Source organism: Physcomitrium patens, chromosome 17 (assembly GCF_059467195.1).
Source record: "Physcomitrium patens ecotype Gransden chromosome 17, ASM5946719v1, whole genome shotgun sequence".
Taxonomy (NCBI): domain Eukaryota; kingdom Viridiplantae; phylum Streptophyta; class Bryopsida; order Funariales; family Funariaceae; genus Physcomitrium; species Physcomitrium patens.
Window position 1 is genome coordinate 15,443,638 of NC_143426.1, and position 24,102 is coordinate 15,467,739.

Sequence of the window (24,102 nt, forward strand, 5' to 3'; positions counted from 1 at the left end):
TGTGAAAAAACAATCTTAGAATTGGAAAGAATAAGAACAAGTTGAGTAAAGAATTATCTATTTTTTATTATGCTACAGACGATATTTGGATTAGACCATCTATTACGATAGATGAATTATTTGCATGTATGATTATAGAAGCCTTTTCTTGCAAGGACGACAATCTTGAACCTCAAACCATCGAGGAAGCAATGTGTTGCTCTGATTGGTCAAAATGGAAAATTGCTATTGAGGAGGAATATATCTCTTTATGTAAGAAGAAATTCTTTAGTCCAATTATAGACACTCTTACATCTGGTCTTGTGTGATATAAGATGGTATTAATACATAAGTGAGATGCTCAGGGTCAAATAACCCACTATAAAGCTCGTCTTATTGCTCAAGGATTTATTCAACGATTTGGCATTGATTATGAATCCACATATTTTCCAGTCATGGATTCAATTACATTTTGATATATTATTAGAATGGTAGTTCATGCCACCCTTGAGATCCATCTGATGGATGTAGTAACTACATATCTATATAGTTCTCTTGATGCAAATATTTATATAAAAGCTCCACCTAGCTTAAAAATAGGAACTCCAAATGGACCTACTCCAAGACAATATCATGGTATTAAATTATGTAAGGCCTTGTATGGTTTAAAACAATCCAGACCCATGTTGTATCAATGTCTTCAAGATTATTTAATTACACATAAGTTTGTAAGTGATCTACTAATCCCCCGTTTATTTATCAAAGAAGATAAAATTGGTTTTGTGATCATCGTTGTATATGTTGATGATCTTAATGTGGTGGACACTAAATCTACATGTATTGTAGCTACTAACCTACTTATATATGAATTTGAGATTAAAATGCTAGGAAAAAATAACTTTCTGTATTGGCCTTGAAATTATGCATCTCATAGATGGTAGCATTTTTTTCCAACAACTAACGTATATTAGACAAATCTTGCGCAGATTCAATATGATTGATGCTTATCTATTGTCTACATCAATGGTTGGATATGGCCGTGATGGTCATGATCCACATTACCCATGCGAGGAAGAAGAAGAAATATTGGGAGATCAATATCCATACCTCGTAGCAGTTGGAACACTTTTACATTTGGCTACATCTACAAGACCAGATATTGCATTTGCAATTAGTTTTCTTACAAGACATAGTGCACGTCTAACACTACAATATTGGAATGGCATCAAACATTTATTACGTTATTTAAAAGGTACTAAAGACTTGGGATTATACTACACATAATCTGCAAATCCAAAATTGGTTGGATATTTTGATGCAAGATATAAATCTGATACTACAACAGCTAAATCTCAAAGAGGATATGTATTTTTAAGACATGGAGCTGCAATATCATGGAAATCAGTGAAACAAACAATAATTGCAACTTCATCCAACCATGCAAAAATTATTGCCTTACATGAAGCATCTCGAGAATGTATTTGGTTGCAATCAATTGATCAATTCATTCAAACAACCTGGGGATTTTCATATAATGATTCTCCATCTATCTTCCATGAAGACAATAGTGCTTGTATTGCACAAATGTAAGTTGGTTTTATTAAAGGTGATAAGACAAAGCATATTGTTTCAAAGTATTTTAGTTATATTCATGACTTGATTACTAATCAAACACTTATAATTAAGAAAATTGAATCTGCAAATAACCTTGCTGATCGCTTCACTAAAGCTCTTTCATTGTGCAACCATTGTTGATTTACTTATGGCATTGGTATGCGGCGACTTGCTTTTCTTGAATAAAAAAGTTAATTAACTCTTTAAATAACTAAGGAAAATGATGTTGTACTCTTTTTCCTAGATATGTTTAATAATATTGTATTTAAAGGCAAAACATCATATTGATTCCATCATTTAAATACAATAAGGTTTTCCTAGATAAGATTTTAATGAGGCAACAATTGTTGATCTTGCAAGACCACATAAAAGTATAGATCATAATTCCATACAAATTTTATATTATGTAAACATTATGATGAACGAGGAGGAGTATTGAGAGCATTAAATGTAGCTAGTGCTCTCCATAATATTTACTGTAGTCTATAGTAAATACTATAGCTATAGTATTTGGAATGTAGTGGAGAGAAATTGTTTATCCTCTTCCCTTCTCATCTTGTTTGTGTAAAGCTCTCTCTCCTTAGAAACTCTCTTGTATGTGTGTGTGTATTACTTACTACTATTCTTGTGTCTTTCTAAACATTCTCAATAATTACATTATATTTGTATCAATAATCCTAAAATCCCAAAAATCCTTCTTAAAATTATAATCTTAACTTGGATTGTTCTAGTAGCATTTTACACCCTTTCTCATAACAACATAAAAATGATAATATTTTTTAAGTAGAAGGAAATCCTAGGAAAGACACCTCCCATTTATAGCACAAACACCTCTTGTGCTGCTCTGCCCTACATGTATATCCCTGTAAAAAAAAATAAACAAAAAAAACAAAAAAAACAAAAAAAAAAAAAAAAAAAGTTTTAATTTTAAATCATGATTTTCAATAATTTGCTACTTTAATACGAAGATTTGATATACTCTTATTCATTTATATTATATAATTTCACATTATGTCAATAATTTTATCCTTGCAAGACTTCGTCAAATTGATTTTTTAAATAATAAAAACACTATTTATAGTTATATGTGTGTATATACAATTAATAAATTAATTGACGTGAAGTATAAAATGAATTTAATCAAAAAAATATAATTTAAAATAAAAACTAGTGCTTTTTTGTTGATATGTGTATGCAAGGGTGTCGCCTGGAAGATGTTCACCAGGCTGACAGACATATAATTTCCAGACAACTTGTTGATATTTGCTACTTAAAGTAATTCACTTCATGTTCTACTGAATAAAATGAAAGGTAGTCACAATACATGTATCCACTCACTGCATTAGTTGGACATATTTAGTTAATATTTGTTCGATCAATACTTAAGAAAGTTTTATAATTCAAACTTTCTTCTTTCTATTTATGAGAAGTTAGTTCGGTTGTTTCTAGTCAGAACGGACTGAATATATACATTCAGGTATACACATGTAGTATATCCACACATGTAATATAATCCTGACATATTTACGTTTAAATGATGATGCTAAGTACATACTCTTCATATTATGAAATAAAACTTTCAACAGCCACGTAAGAGGTTTACACATACTTGTTACAGGCAATTTAGCCACATTGTAATAAAGTAATGGCTCAAGCCGAAGACGATTTCCACACCGTGTAATGAAGCGTAAAGAAACGATGAGACAAAATGAAGATGTCGTGTATTTAACGATTACCTTTCCACTGCAGCAGCAGCCATTAAAGGTGCAGAGATTTCGACTAGCTACTTATCCACAACCTTCAAGGCAGGTTGTTGATCTGAGAGGGTACATTGGAGCGATACTTCGGTCACGGTGATATTGATCAGCCGTGCTTCAATTCGGCTCCATCCCTTCGACAGAGAGCAGCACAAAATTCCTACAATGTGAATTCAGCGAATTTAGACCAAGTTGCGGATGAACTCAGAGGCTGTTGCGAGAGCTCCACCAGTGATGGCCTGCTGCAACATCTTGTCCTTCGTGAAACCACTTTCGGTGAGGGACAAGATAGCACCCGTCACTGCACCTCCGATGGCGGCATTTTTCTGCCAATCAGTGACACCTTTAGGTTAGTGTTAAGAAGATGCTTCAATACTGCTTCGAATTGTAAGTCATAATATACACTAGATGTTGAAGACGGTGTCCGACTGAGGGTCAGTGGTCAATTACATACCCAGTCCTGCACTCCTCGAGACTTCTCCAAGGAGTATTCAACTCCGGCGTATACACCAGCTACAGTTCCTGCACATGCCACAATAAAAACAAACGAACGACAGTTAGCTCCTGCCACTATCGGGGTGATGTTGGCCGATGACTCATTCGTGCTCTATAGTTCATGTGGAGCTTTTGGAGGTACACGGGTAGCGAAGAACGTGAAAGAAACCCCAACAAGAGCAATAAACTTCTTTGAACAGTGTGGAGATCTTGTAGATATTGGTAAAATGCTTTTAGGGAGGTGATTGGGCATACACACTGGTTGGTTCTTACCCCATTGGAGACCCTCACGGCCTGCCCTTTTGACCAACTTCTCCAAGTCGTTCTTAGTTAATGCTTCTGCATTCAGAAAGACAGATGTCACAAATGTCAAAACTATGAGGGTATCGACTCCGGGTCTTTCACCACTGCCATTTCTCAAATGCATTCGCTGCTAATGTAATTGGAAACAAGTACCTAAAAGGATGAGCAACAGGGGTCACTAGTTACAAGCTACAGATGATACAGATCCCGTATTCATCACATTCAGATCAGATAATGCATACCGCTCTTCAAGATGCGGAATGTATCTTGCACGACAGCATGGGCAGCCCCAACCTACACGAGACAACAACAGATATAAAACTCTCATGCTGAAGTAACAGATGCCGAATACGTGTCCTTTCAAACACGGTGACATTGCATTTCCTTGCATGATGAATGAGCACATGTATGGCGCCCAACATTGGGCAGTGCGTATCTAAACTTACAGCTACCTCAGAAAGCTTTCGACATTAAACATCTAACATTTGACAACAAGTTCTGATCAAGAATTAACATCGTGCAATGTGAGGCAAAGCACCAAGGGACTTGAAGGCTGTAACACTTACCCCTCCAACTTTGAGGAACCCATCGACGGAGTAGTTGAGAAGAGGATGACCCAAGTCCACAATGACATCCACTTTCGGGGATTCCACGGAAGCTGAGAACCTCGATCGCACCATTTTTCCTGTTTATTTCCTTAAAGTGTGAAGGGTATATCTGTATACATGCGCAAAAGTCTATCAACCATCAAAAAAAGTTACAAGTTCCACTACTCAGAATGCTCGACCTACAGTCAAATCTCAACATGCGAAACTCCCGGCGTCTCACCCAAAGCCAGGCAAATCAACGAAGGACCCTTCTCGACACCAAATGCAACCAAAACCTAGAGAAAAGATATACTAAAAAGATATCCCACCTAGGCGGACGCTGGGACGCAGGACGACAACACCAAATACAACTCAAGGAGGGCCAGTTCTCAAACCACATTCCCAAGCTTGAGCAACTCCCCCATCAAGCCCACATCTAAAACATAACAAAAGGAAAGCATACACCAAACTGTCGAGTATATATATATATATATATATATATATAGATACACGCACTCGAAGTGGGGCAACTCAAGAGCTTGTGCAAAGTGCAACGCAAGAAACCCACGAGCAGATTCAAAACCACAAGCAACAGATAGGAGGCAACAAAATACCGGCAGGAGCAGCGAAACAGGCTAAGCAAGTCAAAAAACACGCGAGCACCAAGATGGGGGTGAGAGAGCTGCACCTTTGAGGGGTGAGAGAGGAGATATGCAAAGGGGAGCAAGACAAGTGGAGGAGACCCAGTGTAGCAGGATGAGACTCCACACTTGTATATATGTATGCATGGGCTGGTCCCCACCACACTGGCTGTGAAACCGAGACTTGTGAAGCCCCCCTTGCGCTGCTGTGAGTAGAATTAGTGTGAGCGGCGGCATTCACCGCATCCCCATGCCCAGCTTTTCCGACGTGGATACAAAAAACCTCAAAGGAAGCCTGAGAAATTCCTCCACATATCTTTGCCGAAGTGAGTGAGGACAATTACGACGACGACGACGAGGATGATGGGAACACATGAGGAGGAGGCAAACAGTCTTGCCCGTGTGAACGGAATCCCAAAGGTACAGGTGGCATTGGTTGACTGTGCCACGTAGGATGCGACATTACGCTTCGGAATGGAAGTGGGCGGGAGGGGGGACTTTAATGGCTCTCCACCAATGAGAGAGAGAGGGGGGGTTATGATCCTTTTTGTGGAAAAGCGTGGTCCGATGACTGTGGTCCCTTATCCACTTCGCCATGATATATTGTTATTAGTGTGGGTTGGGATTGGCATTGGATAGATATTCATCTTTCATTCGTTTTTCATCCATGCAGTGCAATCCAACCCCTCTCATGCCCAAAATCCAATTGAATTGTGTTCAATGAAAACCTTGTCCTACCCCTATTATTATTTTTTTCAATTATATATATATATATATATATATATATATATGTGTGTGTGTGTGTGTGTGTTTTTTCGACTTTGACAGTATTATGTTTTCCATTTTTAAAATTCCAAAATATTTTAATGAATGTAGCAAGCAGACTATTATCTAAATGAATAACTCTTCTGGGGAAATAGTTATAAATTTGGATTTTTTTTTAATATAAATGTACTGTACCTCTCGTCTTCTCACTATTTGTATATATACACAGATATACACATATACATATATACAATGAGAGAGAGAGAGAGAGGGAGAGAGAGAGAATAAAGACACCTGATTCAACGTTGTTTCATTCTAAGAGTTTTTTTTTTTAACAAAACAGTCATTCAAGGTTACTAATTTAAACTCACCATGTGTATGATTTTTAACACTGCCCATTACAGTTTGTACTTCCATCAAGGAAATCGTAAGGTTTAATGGTAATGAATGTTCTGAATTATGTTTCAAAAAAATGTAGGAGACTTAATACATATGTTATATTATTTCAAGTTTTTCAGTTTTGTTTCATCTCATCCTAGTCAAGAAATAAAGCTCAAGATAAAAATTTGAATTGGGGTTTTTTCTTTTCTTTTCTTTCAAAAAAAATTATAAAAAATACCTCTCAGCACTATTCTAAGAAACTTAATCTATGGTTGGGTTTTTGTGTGATTTTAATCTCACTTGGAATCAATTTTTATCATACGATAATTGTTGAAAGCAAACTGTCATGCATCATTCTAATAAGATCTCTTATCAATTAAAAAAATATATAAAAATAAAAATACGTAAGTAAGAAAGTTATATTTGTATATTTACAAATAAGAGCGTTAGATGGCATTAACTTATATCCAAAATCTTGGTCACAAAAGTAAAGCATCAACAAACAACACAAACATAAATACAGTCGGACAAACAGACATTTGAAAAGGATGTAAATATAATGTATGAAACTTTCATCCAAAACGAAAGCGCATTCATCTAAACACACATGGAAAAAACCACAGCCGGGGGTAAAAGATAAAATCCAAGTAATCGTGGGGGCCAATGGGCAGCTGCCAGTGACTTGGACGATGGCACCCATGACCGTGTCCATGCGACACGTGTGAACGCCTGAAACCGGCCGGGTGATGAACGAATGGGTGAAATGGGGAACCCGTGCCTCCGAAGGAGATGAGGAAGCGCAGCGTCTGATTTGCCTCTTTTTCCTCGGTCCCCAGTAAATACTGCGATCATTCATACCTTTCCTTCTTTGAGTGTGTTTCGAGATCTGTCCAGCAGCCAATCTGACGTATCTCATGATCTGAAAGCGAGGCAGAGGAACGCGCTTTACGAAATGGCTCGAGGACAAGACTAAAGGTGCTACCGACCATAATGATCTCTCTTTAGCAAAACGTTCCCATTACATCCAACCTGAAAAAGCCATTGACTAGGGATAGAAGAATAGCCTCGGGGTGTCTGTTTGTGTGTGAAGTTGTGAGCACTCTTGTTGCGCAGATCACCACGCTGGTGGCATGATGATTGAACTTACACGATAATCGAGGAACTATGGGCAAGGCTGTTTGACCAAACTGAGTGGTGAGAATTGAGTACCAAATCTGGGAAGGATGAGCATGTCATTGATACCAATCACTTGCTGGTTGATTACAAGGTTCTCCCTCATGCTCAAACATTGATTATGAGGGAACGGGAACTGGTTACAAATGCATTCGGTAACCATTCCAGATAATAGGGGAGACAAAGAAATCAGCAGATAAGGCGACCACGGTCGAAGCTGTTCAAAATCCAGTACAAGGGTAATTTTGGTCATAAATCAAGCAGCTGAATATGAGAGTGAAGAACATCGTCTTAGCACACAGAAGTGTATATTGTATTAGAAACGAAACGAACTCAAGATTCACCAAAGATGTCTGCACAGTGTGGAATACTTTTTGATTTAAACAAACCTCAACAGTGATAAAATGATAGGTATCAAGAGAAAGAACTCCCGCAACATGGCCAGTGCACAAGCCCAAATACATAAGGGAGTTCCAAAACACTATGCGTCCAAGGAGAGCTTAAATCCCCTACTTTCGACCAAAAATTAGATACGCGCCCGAGAAAGAGAAGTTCATAGACGGCAATGCAAATCCTCAAGAGTCCCAGCTATCATCAACCTTATCCCCATATACATATATGTATGTGTGTGTGTATATATATATATATATATATATATATAGATATTGCTCCTAAATTCCGAAATTTGCGATAGAACTAGGAGCAGTATGTCTTTGAAAGCATTTCCCACATATGGGAGAGGTAGAAAGAAGTCAGCCCTCACAAATCTTCTGTACGTTGAGAAACAAGCGGCTAGTGCACTGCCATACTTCCCACGCAGGCAAGCACCCACAAGACTTCAATGGGCATCAACAAAGCAAAATAAAGGAGTAAAAAGGTAAAAAGGTAAAAAAGTAAAAAATACAATCAATGGATGAGGATGATGCTCGAAGTGCACGGCAAGCATGAGGGAGCTATCCAGCTGCAACAACAGGACCTCCACCAACTGCTACCATGCTTGCCATGTTCTTCTGATCGTCCACTCCCCTTTGTAGGCTTCCCATCTGTACATCCTGGGCATGAACAGAAAATCACAAAATAAACCTACGAATAATGAACTGACATCTGTTGATTTGAGAGGTTCGTTAAAGCTTAACCTGCCACCACATTGCACAGAGATCATCCTACTTGCTGTTAAGCTCAGACTACTCTCCTTTCCAAAAATCGGATAACCACGGGATAACCTCGACCAGTTGTTTAGGAACAATAAATAGCGTAGACCCAGGCAAATGAGAAGAGCGTACATAACTTACCACCACTCGAGAAACATTTTCTACACTATGCTGCAAGCCCGCTATCTGGTGCTGCTGTTGCTCCAGAATGATCTGTACCCTCCAGAAACCATCACACCAATCCCCCACCTTAGCTTAATGCACACAAGCCACAAAGGCTGACAACGAATTAAGCTATTGTGATACCAGATGAGAGCACAAACAGAAATATTTGGGTACAAAAGCTGCAATTTCAGTAAGCTTGCACGAAGATTAGAAGGACCGCTTTGAATCCTAGTACGCTAAAACTAAAACGAACATTCTTAATCTCCCTGTAGAGCAGTGAATGTGCTTACTTGCGGTGGATGCAACATGAGCTGCTGCTGCCCCCCGGCAGCGAGTGGTAGGTTCTTGGACAAGTCCCTTAATACACCCTGTTAATGTCAGAGAAAAAGATGCGTCAAACTCTGTTTACGTCCTCCAACAGATACGTACATTTTAAACTGCTTGTATGTGAGAAATAACTCCTGAAATTATCGTACTTTTTCAGTATATTTACCTTGTTAGCCCACATAAGACCACAGGCATTGCATAACGTCCGAGGTCCCGCAGGTCCTCGCCGCATCATTGGAGTGGATCGTTCTCCAATTCCACAATGCACGCACCTGCAAAGAAAGAGACCAGGAAAATGAATAATACTTCTTATCCGAACAAACCCAGGAATACCGATTCGCAGGCTCAAAGACATCACCTCAGAACTGATTTACGGAGCTGGTAATTCCTATAAAGAAAACCAAAAGGTAAAGCACAAGAGTATACAACAACCCAGAGGAAGCACATACATCACTTCTGGCTGAACTCCTCCTGGCCCTAAAAGTTGTCCGGAGGCTTGGGTACCATCCCAATTAGCAGCAGGTGCGCCCTCTTCCTGAGTTGGTCGTGAAGACGCAAACTGGCCTTTCTTACGATGCATCCTGTACAAAGTCTTAAGTTCGCCTAATAAGAAAGATATTGTAGAGATTGGACTATATTCTCACTGCACTTTCATGACATCATTCAGGAACAACTTCATTGTCTGCAAAGAGCTTCAGACAAGGCAGATCGCTTCCTTGATTTCCGACTGGTTAAGAATACGACATGCGTAAGAAAAGAAAAAAAAATCATGCAAACATCACGGATAACTACAAATATTACCTTTGGGCAACTTCTTTGCGAACAGTATAACGAATCTTCTTATCATAGCACCGCTCTTTGCGCTTCTCCCGAAATCTTGTCAATGATGCCAGCCGCTGGGGCATGTTCATTCTTGTAGGCAACTCTGGCATTCCCTGAATCGTTCAAGACGCAAGATCCGTTCTTAGAACTCAAAATGAAGATTAGGAGTTCGAAACTGATTTCCAAGATTAATACGATACGAACGCATAAACCAAGATGTCGCGTGCACACCTGGAAAAGGAAACCATCTCCAAAAAAATGCCTGTAGAAGGACATACTGTAACTGTGTTCGATAGGAAAAAAAGCAAGAACTTTACCTTGTGATGATGATGGCTAGACACATTCCCACCCGACATGCCTGGAGGTATCTCGCGGCCACCCAATAAAAGCAACACAGCCTGGACCTGTAATGAACATACTAAGAGAGTTAACCAGTCTAACTCCATAGACCCTCTCAGCACCGTTATGAAGCGCAATTTAAAAGCACACACATGCACAAAATCCAGGAATCGAAACATCCTACGAGAGCAGAGGCAGCAATTATCATGCGGAACAGCACAGTATACATAGGGTGGCATTATCTGGTCCACACTACATGAAAACACATGAATTTAAGCAAGAAGTATTTCATGCGAATTAAGGAAGCAATGCGTGATGCTTCACCTTCTCTGGTGGCACGGTATCAAACACGTAGACCTCGCCTTGATAAGATAAGGTGAGTTGTGTGGAGCCTTGGGTTCGTGCAGCTAGGGCAACAGGAGGATCGCCCGGATTTCCACCACCACCATCAGAATGCATGTCAGCTTCATCTAGACCTTCCTCATCTCCAGCATCATCATCATGCTCCTCCACTCCGGCTGCATTCTCCTCACCACGATGCATTCCATGCCCGTGATGACCGTGAACGTGATCCCCTTCTAAATGCCCTTGGACTCGTTGGTCCACCCTACCCTGTCCGTCTGCTTCGCCATGACCGTGGCCATGCACGTGCATCTCATGCATGCCATGCTGGGCATGGCCTAATGCATGATTCAAACTGTGCTGGTGAATATTGTGATGTAATTGGAGAGATTGGGCGTGAACAAGGTGATCTGCGTTTGACATCCCTCCCACATCTACTTCCTCAGTGCGCATTCAATTTCGAGACGCGCTTTCAATACCTAGGGGCCCTCCTAAAGTACCTAAAGAAAGCCCTGAAGCCAATCTTCAGCACCTTATGTGAAGTACCATGTAGTGTCCAGAACTCAGGCTAACGTGAAGGCACCGTCATTAGGCATAATCTCTTCTCCATACATCATTTCCTCATTGGATACACAAAGATCTGCATCCTTGGATGAAGACTGTACATCCACCTATCAGAAAATGCGAGATTTCTTTATCAGAGGAGAGGGGGAAAGACCTAATAGCAGTATTTATCAATTAGCAAATTTACACAACTTATAATCATAACAGTAGTAAAACACTACCGACGTCGTCGTCGACAAAGATGCAAACAAAACAGCAAACTAATTTGCAGCGAACAATCCAACCACGTGCTCATACACAAGAAACAAGACCTACCATCACCAATCTACGACCAAAATGTATCTTGAGGGAGAGTAATATAACAAAAAACTTGAGCCAGAATATTGTGTCGTATGCATATACTAATATCGACTGCAGAATAAAACACTGACAAGAAAAAGAAACTACAAATTAAAAAAAAAAAATCAAGATGAAACGGTTTTTGAGGCAATACCGCAAAAACCTCAAACTAGGCCTACTGAACAGGAGGTTACGCGACATGATCATGTCAAATATAATAGCTACAACACACCATAAACGGATGCATGATCCATACAAGTACGCCAACGAGTTAATCGTCCGGTTGAAGAGGGCTACAAAACAAGAACTACAGTCGTCACTGTCCTGCAGCTGAAGTAGAATACGTCCGCACGGTGTTCAAAACGCGGCACTAACTACCCACCGGGACCCAATGCAGCGACCTAAAATAGACCTAACGCTATACTAATACAAGTTGTTTCGCGCGGGAGATGCCTTCCGCATCCCCATCATAGCTGCAGATCGCGACAGTAACATTGCAACATTCTTAACCACATTCCGGCTAACTACAAACGCTCACTCTGCAAACCCCAACGATAAACAGCCGCGTAGAACGCTTCGAATTGCAAAAACAAACCACATCACATGTAAACCTTCCAACCCGTGTGGCCCATTTCTCTGGAACTAGCAATCATCAACCTCCTTCTCTCAAACCTAGACAACCCAACATAGCTGCACTTGGAACCCCAACAAAAATAAATGAAACAACGGAAAGAACAGAAAAGAAAAGAAAAGAAAAGAAAAGAAAAAAAAAAAAAAAAAAAAAAACTTCGATCGAACTACTACACGATGATTGCACAGCACACTCCCTGCCATATTTCAGAAACACAACAACGTCCTGAATTCTTCCTGCTCACGTCCTGACATCGAATTGCACAAAACAACCCCCAAAACAGCCCCCCTCCGACCTTCAAATCGCTCTAACCGTGTCTCCGATCCTTTCAAACCCTACACAGAAAAAAAATATATACACATGTATCCAAAAAAAAACCCCACGAAGGCCCTCTTCACAACTGCAACGAGCCAACCACGCCCCCGAAAAATTGCCCACACTCCACAATCACAACAACTCACCTCGCGAAAAATCCCTCTCTCGCTTGCGAAGAAAAAGCCGTTACCTCAACTCTGCTCCGCCATAGCCTGTGCCGGCACCGCGACGGCAGCTCCACTCCCACCCCCGGGCACCCTGGGCAAGTGCCAGCCACGTCCAAATCGGTGCTCCCAGTCCACAATGCGACGCTCCTTGGCAGCCCCCACGACACCAAACGCTTCAGTACGCCTGTAATGATTTGCAACACTTGGTCGGGACGCAGAGAGGTCGCTGTGCACACGGATTTCGCAACGCAGAAGGGAAGGAAGTTTGCGAGGCAGCAGGCGCGGCGAAGCGAAGCGAGGCGAGACGAGGCGAGGGCGGGGCGACGAGGGGGAGGCCAGGGACGGAGGTCCGAAGATCCCCCCTCCCCCCGTTTCTCCAATCCCTCCTCACCAGCGCCCCCCACCCCAGTAACTTTTTGGAGTGGCTACTTTGTTTGCGGCTTTTTCAGAGTGAGTCGGGTTTTGTTGTAATGGATGGTCTTGGGAGCAGGCGGTAATGGGTCTCAGACGGGCGGGCATAGGGCTGGAATTGCAGTTATGACAAAAACTTCTGCTTGTGGGGTCTTTTCAAGAAAAACAATATGTGAACAATTGCGTGGATGGGTGTTTATAAATTCATACGCTTGTAAAATTTCCTAGTGGAATTGTTATTCTGGGGTGGGGGGGGAAAACAGGTTTTTTAAGTTACACCATTCATCATTTTAATCTATTTTTGATGTCACATTTTCGTTCACCAAATTTGACAAAGAGTGTGAATTTTTCTAGAAAATATTTGTAGGTTTGTGACTTTCTTTTCCTTGATTTCTCTCATCAGGAGAATTCTTGTTTTTTCGAAAAGAGTATTTCGAGGTGATTGAAAGAAACATGAAAATGTGACACCATAGGAAGTTCATTACCACATGGGATATGTCTCATTAGTCTAAAAAAAAATTACTTCAGTATTTCGCTTTTTCAACTGTCTAACGAAATCACACATTAAAATTTACTGTACCTGTGTGAGAGCAAGATGAATTTCATTTTTTGAGCATTTTGGTTTCCTCGAGTAGTTAAAACCGAGTATTATTTCACTTTTGTAATCTGTTGGTGTTGAAATTAGTGTTTAAAATAATTGCAATTCCAAATGTTAAACAATCATAAACATATTAGTGATCAAGGGAAAAGAAAAAAAAAAAAAAAAAAAAAAACTCACCCACACAAACACACACACACACACAGAAACAATTGAAAAACACAGAAAAACACAGAAAAACAACAAAATGACAGGAAAAACTGGATTAAAAGCAACAACAAATATTACTCAGGCACATTCAGTTGGGGTGATTCAAAGATATAGCTCAGATGGATTGGTGGCGTAATATGGGTTCAATGTATTACCCTGAATGGGCAGAAGGCAGTCTCTCTCACGCAGAGCTATTGCAGCCGCTGTGGACAAGACCGGCACACGAACGATCCTCGAGGCCAACATCCCAGTGCCTTTCCAAAAAAGGGGAAGTGAAAAAGTGTTGCAAGGGTGGTTCTCGATTCATTACCTTGTTTTTACAACTGGGTTCCGTATATTTGCAGCAATGCTCTTCCTAAAAACGATAGCTTCCGAGAGCTTCCAGAATCCCAGTTCAAGCCTGAGGGATGATTCGAGACTTCACCATCTTCAGAGCTTTGAGTTGTCTCGAGGAGTGGGCGCCTGAAAGCAGCTGTGTTCATGCAAACATGTAATCCGGAAAATTACTGTTGTCTGGGAAAGACCAAGTGTCCAGAAACACTTTACAAGAAGTGGCCATGCATACATGCAGCCAAAACAAAATTTGGAGAAACTTGAGGTGGAAGAATTGAGGAACTGGCGGAGCAAGAAAGAAGTAAAAGCACAAACACTGCGAGAATCGGAGGACTTTAAAAACAAGAGAAGAGTAATCCAAATCATTTGGTTCTGGTTTAGCGGGTTGTGCTCTTCATCGGTGATTCCATTGAACGGCTGTATTACAGAAAGATTGGGAAATAAGGACATCAGAAACAATTTTGTTTCTTAATTAGAAGTTTATGACTAAGGGTTAAACGATTTACAAATATGAGCGTCATCCACGGACTACAACTGTGGTATGCTCGTCTGACACGAAGACGGGGATTAACCTGAAAATACAAGAAGAGTAAGAATTAGCAAGAGGACCACCAGAAATACAATGGTCATAACTTGTCCTTTCCAACCTGCCTTCTTCAATACTCCTGCAATTCTTTTCTGCACAATTGCAAATTAAACGAAGTCAATAGTGAGAAATTCAAAGCAGCTCACCGATCACCTCAGAACTATCACAACAATTGTCATGTAAAGTTTCAAATACATGACAGCTAGTAGGTAGCGAAAACTTACAATAATCTAAGATGATAATGAGTAATAATGGTCATGAAAGAAAATCAAGGATTGGATGTTAGCACCTTGGGCGTAGAAACATTGTAGTTTACCTGAACGAAGTCAAGTCGGTTAGCAGTGCTATCCATGTCATTTGTTAGTTCGTCCATGAGATGTCCCTGCAAAATATATGACAATTTGCGGCCTAAATATAAAGAATTACTCCAATGGAGTTACTTGTATCAAAGACAACAAAGGTGTGCAAAGGCACTTGGATCGAAGCCAGACAAAGATAGGCAGCATGGTTATGGAGTAAAATCAAACGACTTCGGGAGAGGGAGGAGCACCTGCACTGATAGTTCTTCGTGAATTGAGAGACCAACGTCACCCAAACGCTCCACAGTTGCGCTTAAATCGTCTAAGTCTTCATCTTGCTCTCTGTTGGACGGGGAGGGGGGAACAAGCACACAGAGCATAGATATAAGTGCGCATCATAAGTGACTAGAATTGCATTCATGAGCAAGGAAAAATAACATAACGTAAGGCATTGGCTGAATCCAAGCAAATGTTCAACCGATGATGTTATATACAGGTCCGTTTCACTGTGCTGTCAAGAGGCTTCACTCAGAGAATGCATGTCCTAAACCAGTAGAAACTCACTTCAAAATGAGAGCCTGTCGATCAGATTCATAGACGTCATCTACTCCGTGATTGGAAGTGGGTTGATACTGGTTCTCCAATCTCATCAACTCTCGACGACTAATCTGACCATTGCTTGCTTCAGTGTTCTTCTCCACCACAACTGATAACTTCTCCACGATAGACTGCACCTGTCGAATTTGGGAAGATACATTAAAGCCAGATTGAGAACTATTGATGTCGGAAAACATAGAGCAATGGATCACAGATATGAGCAAAAGAAGAAATGCAACCTCTAAAGATAGGAGTTATTAAAAACTACAGTAGTAACCTGGCTGCGCGTAGAGGCAGTCCATTTCTTGCGGCGCTCAATCTCAGCACTATCAACACTAAATCGAGCTGGATCCCTTTCTGCGACGCCGATTGCTCGATCCAACTCGTTCACCTGAAATTTTTGTACGCCATTAACTTTCAGTACTTCTAGAGAAACCTAAAACTTGTCTTACAGACACTGACGATTCGACAGCAGGATGACAAGTAGGATTGACATTGGATGCGTGTTGCATCTTAAATAACATCTGGAATTATAGTCCAGCACCCTAATGAATCGATTAAAATTTCTTGAAAGTTCTTAACATCCTCAAATCCAATTTTGTCTAACAATGGAATCTACATAAATTTCTTTGACAAATAGAAAACAAGACTAAAAACGAAAAGCATACCAAATGGCACACAGATTTCAACCTCCCCCATAGAAACATCGTCATAAAAATGCAATATTTTTGTATTTGATCACTATGAGGTCTTCTAATCATTACTTTTGCTACTGAACAAGTCAGATCGTAACAGCGAGTACATGTTCAAATATCATTCCATGACGGGCGAGACTACATCTCTGCATTCCACGAATCAGAAGATCACACATTCTGTTCCACAGCAAACTGCTGCAGATAGATCCACTCCTGTTTTTCAAGAGAATCCTCGAACAATAACCACATGGTATTTCAGACTATAGCCCAACGCCACATGCCAAGATCGAAAATCTAATGTGCTAAACTCGAGGAAGGGCATAACGTCGCTGGGGTGATGCTAGCACTAGAGAAAATGGCACCTAACAATCGACACTGTTGGCATATTCCTGCTAACCACCCACAAAACAAGCCGAGGGCTATCAACAGATCGCAAATGTTAGACAAAAAGCACAACCTGCCACTCGATACTCTCGCAACCAGAAAGAAGTTCCTTATGCAGCACAATGCGCTCCGCAGCAGAAGAAGGTAACTGCTCCCACCTCCCCAATGTGACCTGTAACTTCACCACCTGAACATAACCAAACACAAAAATCTTACATTCCTCCTTACTACAACGTTCTCCTAAGCCCTAGTAGCCAAATACGATCGAAGAGGGCAAAAATCAGAAAACCCATATGCCATACCGAGTCTTGCACCTCCTCACGAACGAGGTAGAAGGGATCTAACGCCGACATGATGATCCCTGCCTCCCCACGCCGCTTCTGCTCCTCTACCCCACCCGCTCAACACACCATTTTCCCCCTCACCTCTGCAATCTTCTCCAACCTCTATACGCCCGTGCTATCGTACCCAAGTGACGATGCTGCTGCTGCTGTTGTCTAGTCGCCGTCGTCGTCGTGTTACGACCGAGATAACACGCACATCATCCCCGATAGCTCTTCCGCGAAAGCACTACTCCCTCACAACAACTCACACATTCCCGATGAACTGAAGGCTCTGCTTAGTCCCAGCGGTAGCCTGCATGCCATCAAGCGCAGCGTTGATCGACCCAGTTGCGACAATCGAAGGGAAAAGCGGCCCTGCTTCTTACGATTGCTCGCGGGGGAGGGATCGGCGATGGATTTGAAGCAAGACGAGCATCGATCTTGCGAGAGGTGAAGGCCACAGCGCAACCAGAGTTGGAGAGGGTGAGGTGATTGTGGCCACTAACTTTAGCAGGGACCATTGGCAAGGACACTATAATGCTCATATATGGGGAATGTTAAATAGACCCAAGTTTTTACTAAATTGACCTAACCATCATGAAAAAAATAATGACCTCTACATTCATTTTCCCACTATTGGATCTGCAACCAATACAAACCAACCACATTCATTATGATTACCATATTCTTCATCTGAGGTGGGTTTATTTAGTAAAAGCATGGGTCTATTTAACATTCTTTTCTATATATATACATATATTTATATTTATATTTATTTATTTATTTATTTTCAATTTTTGCATTTATTTCCAGATAACTTATCTATTGAAAACTTACCATCATGTTCAATTCTTCTTTTGTTTTAATAGAAAACATTTATATATGTGCATTAACTTTTATTTTTTTTGTTTAATATTGATATATATATATATATATATATATATATACAGATCATTTTCTTTTCATTCACATTCAAGAACTATCATATGTTTTTTCAGATTTTTTATTTTGTTATTTTGAATTTGAAGATGATTGTGTGTTCTACTCTTGTATGTTAATTTTATAAATTTAATATATACTTGGTTTAGATATTATAAAAGTGTTTCTTAAATCTCTGCTCTATGTGTATACAAAGGTGATAATGAGTTTTTCTCGAGTCATTGATAATATTTCATATTTAAACTTTAAATTATATAGTTATTTGGTTATTACTTTGCTTTCTATAACTGCCTTCAAATAATACATTTGAAATATTATTTGATGTAGTACTCATCTCCAATAACATTACAAATTACAAAAACTTCTTTTTAAAGTTTTTGTCTAAATGTATTACATCTTATTGTCTTTTGATAAAGAACATGTCTTGTTAAAGGGTTTTTATTTAAATTTTCATACCAAAATTTATGTAAAAGTCCAAAAATTATCTAAATTTTTTTTGTAAGTTATATTTTGGAAATAAATTGATTTTCTGTTTGTTGTCTAATCTATTATAACAAAATTTATAAAAAAGAAGAAGAAGTTAAATCTACATTTTAAAAAAAAAAGTTGATTCTTAAATATATATACTTTATGCCATCTTAGTATTGATATTAGTAGTTGGTCCTTGATTTGATAGATGTTTTGATTATATATATATATATATATATATACGTATATACACACACACACACTAGAGTATTTTTAAAATTTCTAAATAATTCTTGTACACTTACTAATATTATATCTCTACCAAATTATAAAAAACTTTAAATTATTCTTATATCAACTTTAGTTATAGACATTTTTTACCTTGAACCCTTAGTAATTATTTATTGCAACAAGAAGTAGTAGCAACTCATTTATTTGGTAATAAAAAAAATAATATAGTTAAATTATATTTTATATTAGTTAAAACACACACACACACACACACACACATATATATATATATATATATATATATATAATTTTAGACATAACAAAACTGTCATAAATATAATTTAAAAATAAAATTAGCATAAATTAATTTAATGATAAATTATTTTTAGTTTTTAAAATAATATATTTATTTAGAAATCAAATCAATTAATATTTAAACAGAATTGTTAATGTTATATCTCCAATTGATATTGCTACATCCTATGTAATCTCTACACATTCTAAACTGACCAGAAGCAGGTTTTTGTACTTAGGGCATGTTTAATAGCCTAATAGTTAATCCCAGTATTAATCCAAAAATAGAGCAAATAAAAAAAAAGTTTATTGTGTTTTTGGCAGTCAAACAAAAATAAAATCAATAAAATTAAATAATTCAAATTTAAATAAAAAAGTTTTTGAGGAAAATATAAAATAAATTATTGATTTTTTAAAAATAAAATATTTATTGTCTCTCTTTGAACAACCATCGTTTTCTAAAAGAAAAAAGAAAAAAATAAAGAAATGAGCAAAATAAAGAAGCATATTATTAGCTAGTTGTCTATGAAGAGGTCATGTAGGGTGTAGCAATATCAATTGGGGATATAATATTAACAATTTTCTATACAAATTACATATTGTTGTTGTTTTTGTTTTTGTTTGTTTTTTGTTTTTTTGTTTTTTAAAAAATTACAACAACATATTTAAATTATTTTCATTAATCTTTCCAAGTTGTTGAAAATCCACTTCAAATCTTTAAATTATAATGAATTTATTGTATGAAAACAGAATAAAAAAGTTGAAAATTAAAGTAATTACACAAGAACATGAAAATTAACCAAAGTTTTAAAAGAATATTCTCCAACAAACTTGAAGGTAAAAAAAGAATAAAAGATAAAACAAAATTACTATATCAATATGATCAAGTCTATAGATAAAAAATTGTATTGATGAGGATTGGTCACAATAGGAGTTATGCCATCACTCGAGCAATAGTGTGGAGTTTCGAAGGCGGACAACAGTGCAATTGTGAGATTAGGGTTAGCCCTTCGGGAAGGAGCACAAGACTCCTCTGAGTCCGGGCACAAAAGCACAAGACCCCTCCGATACTGGGCACAAGGGGTGTCACGCAGACTTCGCAATTCTGCCCGCGCGACGTTGCTGACGACGAGAGGAAGGCGGAGGTTGGACCCAGTTGGTGGCCGGGACAGAATCGGTGGAACGATGTGCGAGCATCATGAAGTCATTCGTCCTACAATTAGTCTTACTCATTCAGAGGTGTTTCAGAGATCATTTCAGATATTGTATGTTCTTTGATTCCGGAACTCCTGAGAACTCTTCCCCAATGTATGCTGGGGGCTTTAGTGAAATTATACGGGTGATTTATTCTCTGCAGATTGGTGGGAAATATAGAAGGGATTTCAGACCCAAATTTTCTGCATGAGTAATGTTCGCACGTGATCTATGAAGCGGAATTTTGCTGTAATGAGATACTGCGAAGGTGATTAAGATGGGCACAATACTTTCAACCCTAGCTAAGGAATTGTTGAGTACGAGGGTTTTAGAGATGATTTTCTGAGGATTCAGATAGTCTATCGATGCAGATGGGGACTATGTTGTGGCCAGCTCATCTTTGTTGACCTACCGAAGAGGTGGCGTCCCGGTGGAGCGCTATGCTATCCAGGTACACTCAGTCTCTCGGATGTCTTATGACCTTTAGGTTCTCGAAGATTCATTTAGTTTCATTTATTTCTGAACCATTTCTTGTCGATGGTTTCGGCACATCGATACGCTTATCAGATTGCTCCCAAACGCACTGCATGCTGGGCTCAAGCAGTATGAAATCGACTCAGATTGCAGCGCGGAAACCTCTAATGAGAGGTCATGGCGTTTTTATGATTTTTATGACAGAAGGTTTGGCTTACGGCGATGGAAACAAGTACTTCAAAATTACCATGTTGGGGCAATGACCAGCATCGTTTACAACGATGGTTTTGCCTCCACAGGAAAGGAACTAGACGGCCCTACATCTGTAAGTGGGGGGGAGGTTTGGAGGTTATGCAAGGCAGGGCGTTTGAGGGAAGCTATTCAATTGCTTGGAATAATAAAGCAACGTGGCTTACTAGTGAATTCAAACACCTATGGATGTGTCATTGAGCATTGTGCCAAAGCAAGGCGTTTTGAAGACGGAAAGATGGTTCACAAGCAGTTGGATGAGCTTGGCGTAGAAATTGATATTTACCTTGGTAATAGTCTCATAAATTTTTACAGTAAATTTGAGGATGTCGCCAGTGCAGAGCAGGTCTTCAGGAGGATGACACTGCGAGACGTGGTTACTTGGAGTTCTATGATAGCTGCTTACGCTGGTAATAATCACCCAGCTAAGGCTTTTGACACGTTTGAACGCATGACAGATGCCAACATCGAGCCCAACAGGATTACGTTTTTAAGTATCCTTAAAGCTTGTAATAACTATTCGATTCTGGAGAAGGGTAGGAAAATTCATACCATTGTAAAGGCCATGGGGATGGAAACTGACGTCGCAGTGGCAACTGCACTAATCACTATGTATTCCAAGTGTGGAGAAATCTCCGTCGCGTGCGAAGTTTTTCATAAGATGACGGAACGTAACGTGGTCTCATGGACGGCAATTATACAAGCGAATGCGCAGCATCGCAAGTTAAATGAGGCATTTGAGCTGTATGAGCAGATGTTACAGGCTGGGATCTCACCGAATGCTGTCACGTTTGTAAGTTTGCTCAATTCGTGTAACACACCCGAGGCTTTAAATCGGGGAAGAAGGATCCATTCTCATATCAGCGAAAGAGGTTTGGAGACGGACATGATTGTGGCAAATGCGTTGATCACCATGTATTGCAAGTGTAACAGTGTCCAGGAAGCTCGGGAAATTTTTGATCGGATGAGCAAACGAGATGTTATTTCATGGAGTGCCATGATTGCTGGATATGCACAAAGTGGTTACAAAGATAAGGAGTCTATTGACGAGGTCTTCCAGCTTCTTGAACGCATGCGACGAGAAGGTGTATTTCCTAATAAAGTAACGTTTATGAGTATTTTAAGAGCTTGCACTGCACACGGAGCTCTTGAACAGGGTCGTCAAATTCACGCAGAATTATCGAAAGTGGGCTTCGAGTTGGATAGGTCTTTGCAGACTGCAATTTTCAACATGTACGCCAAATGTGGCAGTATTTATGAGGCAGAGCAGGTTTTCAGCAAGATGGCAAATAAGAACGTAGTTGCCTGGACCTCATTTCTGAGCATGTATATCAAGTGTGGAGATCTTTCTTCGGCAGAAAAAGTGTTTAGTGAAATGCCGACCCGGAACGTAGTATCTTGGAACTTAATGATAGCTGGATATGCTCAAAATGGAGACATTGTCAAGGTTTTTGAGCTTCTTTCTAGCATGAAAGCAGAAGGGTTTCAACCAGACAGAGTAACTGTAATCACGATACTTGAAGCTTGTGGGGCACTCGCGGGGTTGGAGAGAGGGAAGCTGGTCCATGCTGAGGCCGTGAAGCTGGGGCTTGAATCTGATACCGTTGTTGCTACATCTCTCATAGGAATGTATTCCAAGTGTGGTCAAGTCGCTGAAGCTCGAACTGTGTTTGACAAGATGTCAAACCGCGATACAGTTGCTTGGAATGCCATGCTCGCTGGGTATGGTCAACACGGGGACGGTCTAGAAGCAGTGGACCTTTTTAAACGCATGCTCAAAGAACGTGTCTCTCCGAATGAAATCACTCTCACAGCTGTAATTTCCGCTTGTAGTCGTGCAGGTCTTGTGCAGGAGGGCCGCGAAATATTTCGCATGATGCAAGAGGACTTTAAAATGACGCCAAGGAAACAACATTACGGTTGCATGGTTGATCTTCTTGGCCGAGCTGGAAGATTGCAAGAAGCAGAGGAGTTCATTCAAAGCATGCCTTGCGAACCAGACATTTCAGTTTGGCATGCTCTACTTGGTGCGTGCAAGTCCCATAACAATGTGCAGCTTGCCGAGCGGGCAGCCCATCACATTCTTGAATTGGAGCCATCTTACGCCAGCGTGTACATAACTCTTTCCAATATTTATGCGCAAGCTGGACGATGGGATGACTCCACAAAGGTGAGGAGAGTGATGGACGACAGAGGCTTGAAGAAAGACCGTGGCGAAAGCTCAATAGAAATCGATGGTAGAATACACACTTTTGTGGCTGAGGATTGCGCGCACCCGGAAATAGATGCTATTCATGCTGAGCTTGAGACGCTCACAAAGGAAATGAAGGAGGCTGGATACACGCCAGACATGAGGTTTGTCTTGCATGATGTGGATGATGTGCAGAAAGAGAAGGCCTTGTGTCACCACAGTGAGAAGCTGGCCATTGCATATGGCTTACTCAAAACACCTTCTGGGACCCCTATTCGTATCATGAAGAATCTTCGTGTCTGCGGTGATTGTCACACAGCAACCAAGTTCATCTCTAAGATTAGGAAGCGGGAAATCGTCGCCAGAGATGCTAACCGGTTTCATTATTTCAACAATGGAACATGCTCTTGTGGGGATTTTTGGTAACAGAAGCTATTCTTTTAACTCTTTCAAGCATTTTCAGAGAGTCTCTTGCCGTTTTCTCCAAGGATACGGGCTTCTTGCCCTGTTAGTGCTGTTTATGCAGATCTTACATTGGCGTGATGCATATTTGCTCTTTCTTTACAGTGAAATGCAGTTGGATATTGCAAGGAGCATAGTGTGATAATGACCTGTAAATGTGGAAGTAGTAGCTTCCACGTATGAAATACCAAAATTATCCAGATAAAATGTAGCATAAACGTACAGCATACCATCAGAGTCAATTTGATTGTTTAGATCATTTATGCTGACTGGAGCCAAGATGAGAGATACTTTTTTTTTTACGGTA

At 39.8% G+C, this 24,102-nt stretch overlaps 4 protein-coding genes across 13 annotated transcripts; 1 reads left to right on the forward strand and 3 right to left on the reverse strand.

The window, feature by feature from the left end:
- Positions 1 to 3,292: 3,292 nt before the first annotated feature.
- LOC112294774 (outer envelope pore protein 16, chloroplastic) lies at positions 3,293 to 5,474 on the reverse strand. 3 transcript variants are annotated; one of them, XM_024545593.3, is made up of 6 exons: positions 5,424 to 5,474; positions 4,715 to 4,865; positions 4,391 to 4,442; positions 4,119 to 4,184; positions 3,805 to 3,872; positions 3,293 to 3,676 (listed from the first exon to the last, which is right to left on the reverse strand). In XM_024545593.3, the coding sequence occupies exons 2-6, from the start codon at positions 4,826 to 4,828 to the stop codon at positions 3,533 to 3,535; spliced, it is 444 nt and encodes a 147-aa protein (XP_024401361.1). In that variant the 5' UTR covers positions 4,829 to 4,865; positions 5,424 to 5,474; the 3' UTR covers positions 3,293 to 3,532. The 3 variants fall into 3 exon arrangements, with proteins under 3 accessions (XP_024401361.1, XP_024401362.1, XP_024401363.1); XM_024545594.3 differs by having other exon boundaries at positions 5,350 to 5,474; XM_024545595.3 differs by lacking the exon at positions 5,424 to 5,474 and adding an exon at positions 5,065 to 5,408.
- Positions 5,475 to 8,047: 2,573 nt separating this feature from the next.
- LOC112294201 (GATA transcription factor 24) lies at positions 8,048 to 13,207 on the reverse strand. Of its 6 annotated transcripts, none has more exons than XM_090243915.1 (9): positions 12,837 to 13,207; positions 10,824 to 11,512; positions 10,478 to 10,564; positions 10,140 to 10,273; positions 9,788 to 9,919; positions 9,505 to 9,610; positions 9,302 to 9,379; positions 8,988 to 9,059; positions 8,048 to 8,747 (listed from the first exon to the last, which is right to left on the reverse strand). In XM_090243915.1, the coding sequence occupies exons 2-9, from the start codon at positions 11,292 to 11,294 to the stop codon at positions 8,649 to 8,651; spliced, it is 1,179 nt and encodes a 392-aa protein (XP_090100041.1). In that variant the 5' UTR covers positions 11,295 to 11,512; positions 12,837 to 13,207; the 3' UTR covers positions 8,048 to 8,648. The 6 variants fall into 6 exon arrangements, with proteins under 6 accessions (XP_090100041.1, XP_024400208.1, XP_024400206.1 ...); XM_024544440.3 differs by having other exon boundaries at positions 8,988 to 9,066; positions 12,881 to 13,205; XM_024544438.3 differs by having other exon boundaries at positions 12,881 to 13,187.
- A 1,606-nt stretch (positions 13,208 to 14,813) lies between these two features.
- LOC112294205 (syntaxin-61) lies at positions 14,814 to 17,870 on the reverse strand. The gene is made up of 7 exons (XM_024544447.3): positions 17,273 to 17,870; positions 17,044 to 17,157; positions 16,169 to 16,282; positions 15,859 to 16,028; positions 15,546 to 15,636; positions 15,312 to 15,377; positions 14,814 to 15,087 (listed from the first exon to the last, which is right to left on the reverse strand). The coding sequence occupies exons 1-7, from the start codon at positions 17,321 to 17,323 to the stop codon at positions 14,977 to 14,979; spliced, it is 717 nt and encodes a 238-aa protein (XP_024400215.1). The 5' UTR covers positions 17,324 to 17,870; the 3' UTR covers positions 14,814 to 14,976.
- A 2,420-nt stretch (positions 17,871 to 20,290) lies between these two features.
- On the forward strand, positions 20,291 to 24,022 carry LOC112294202 (pentatricopeptide repeat-containing protein At3g12770). Of its 3 annotated transcripts, none has more exons than XM_024544444.3 (3): positions 20,291 to 20,490; positions 20,791 to 20,870; positions 21,101 to 24,022. In XM_024544444.3, the coding sequence occupies exons 2-3, from the start codon at positions 20,860 to 20,862 to the stop codon at positions 23,757 to 23,759; spliced, it is 2,670 nt and encodes an 889-aa protein (XP_024400212.1). In that variant the 5' UTR covers positions 20,291 to 20,490; positions 20,791 to 20,859; the 3' UTR covers positions 23,760 to 24,022. The 3 variants fall into 3 exon arrangements, with proteins under 3 accessions (XP_024400212.1, XP_024400211.1, XP_024400210.1); XM_024544443.3 differs by having other exon boundaries at positions 20,314 to 20,490; positions 21,098 to 24,022; XM_024544442.3 differs by having other exon boundaries at positions 20,337 to 20,490; positions 20,987 to 24,022.
- Positions 24,023 to 24,102: the final 80 nt, after the last annotated feature.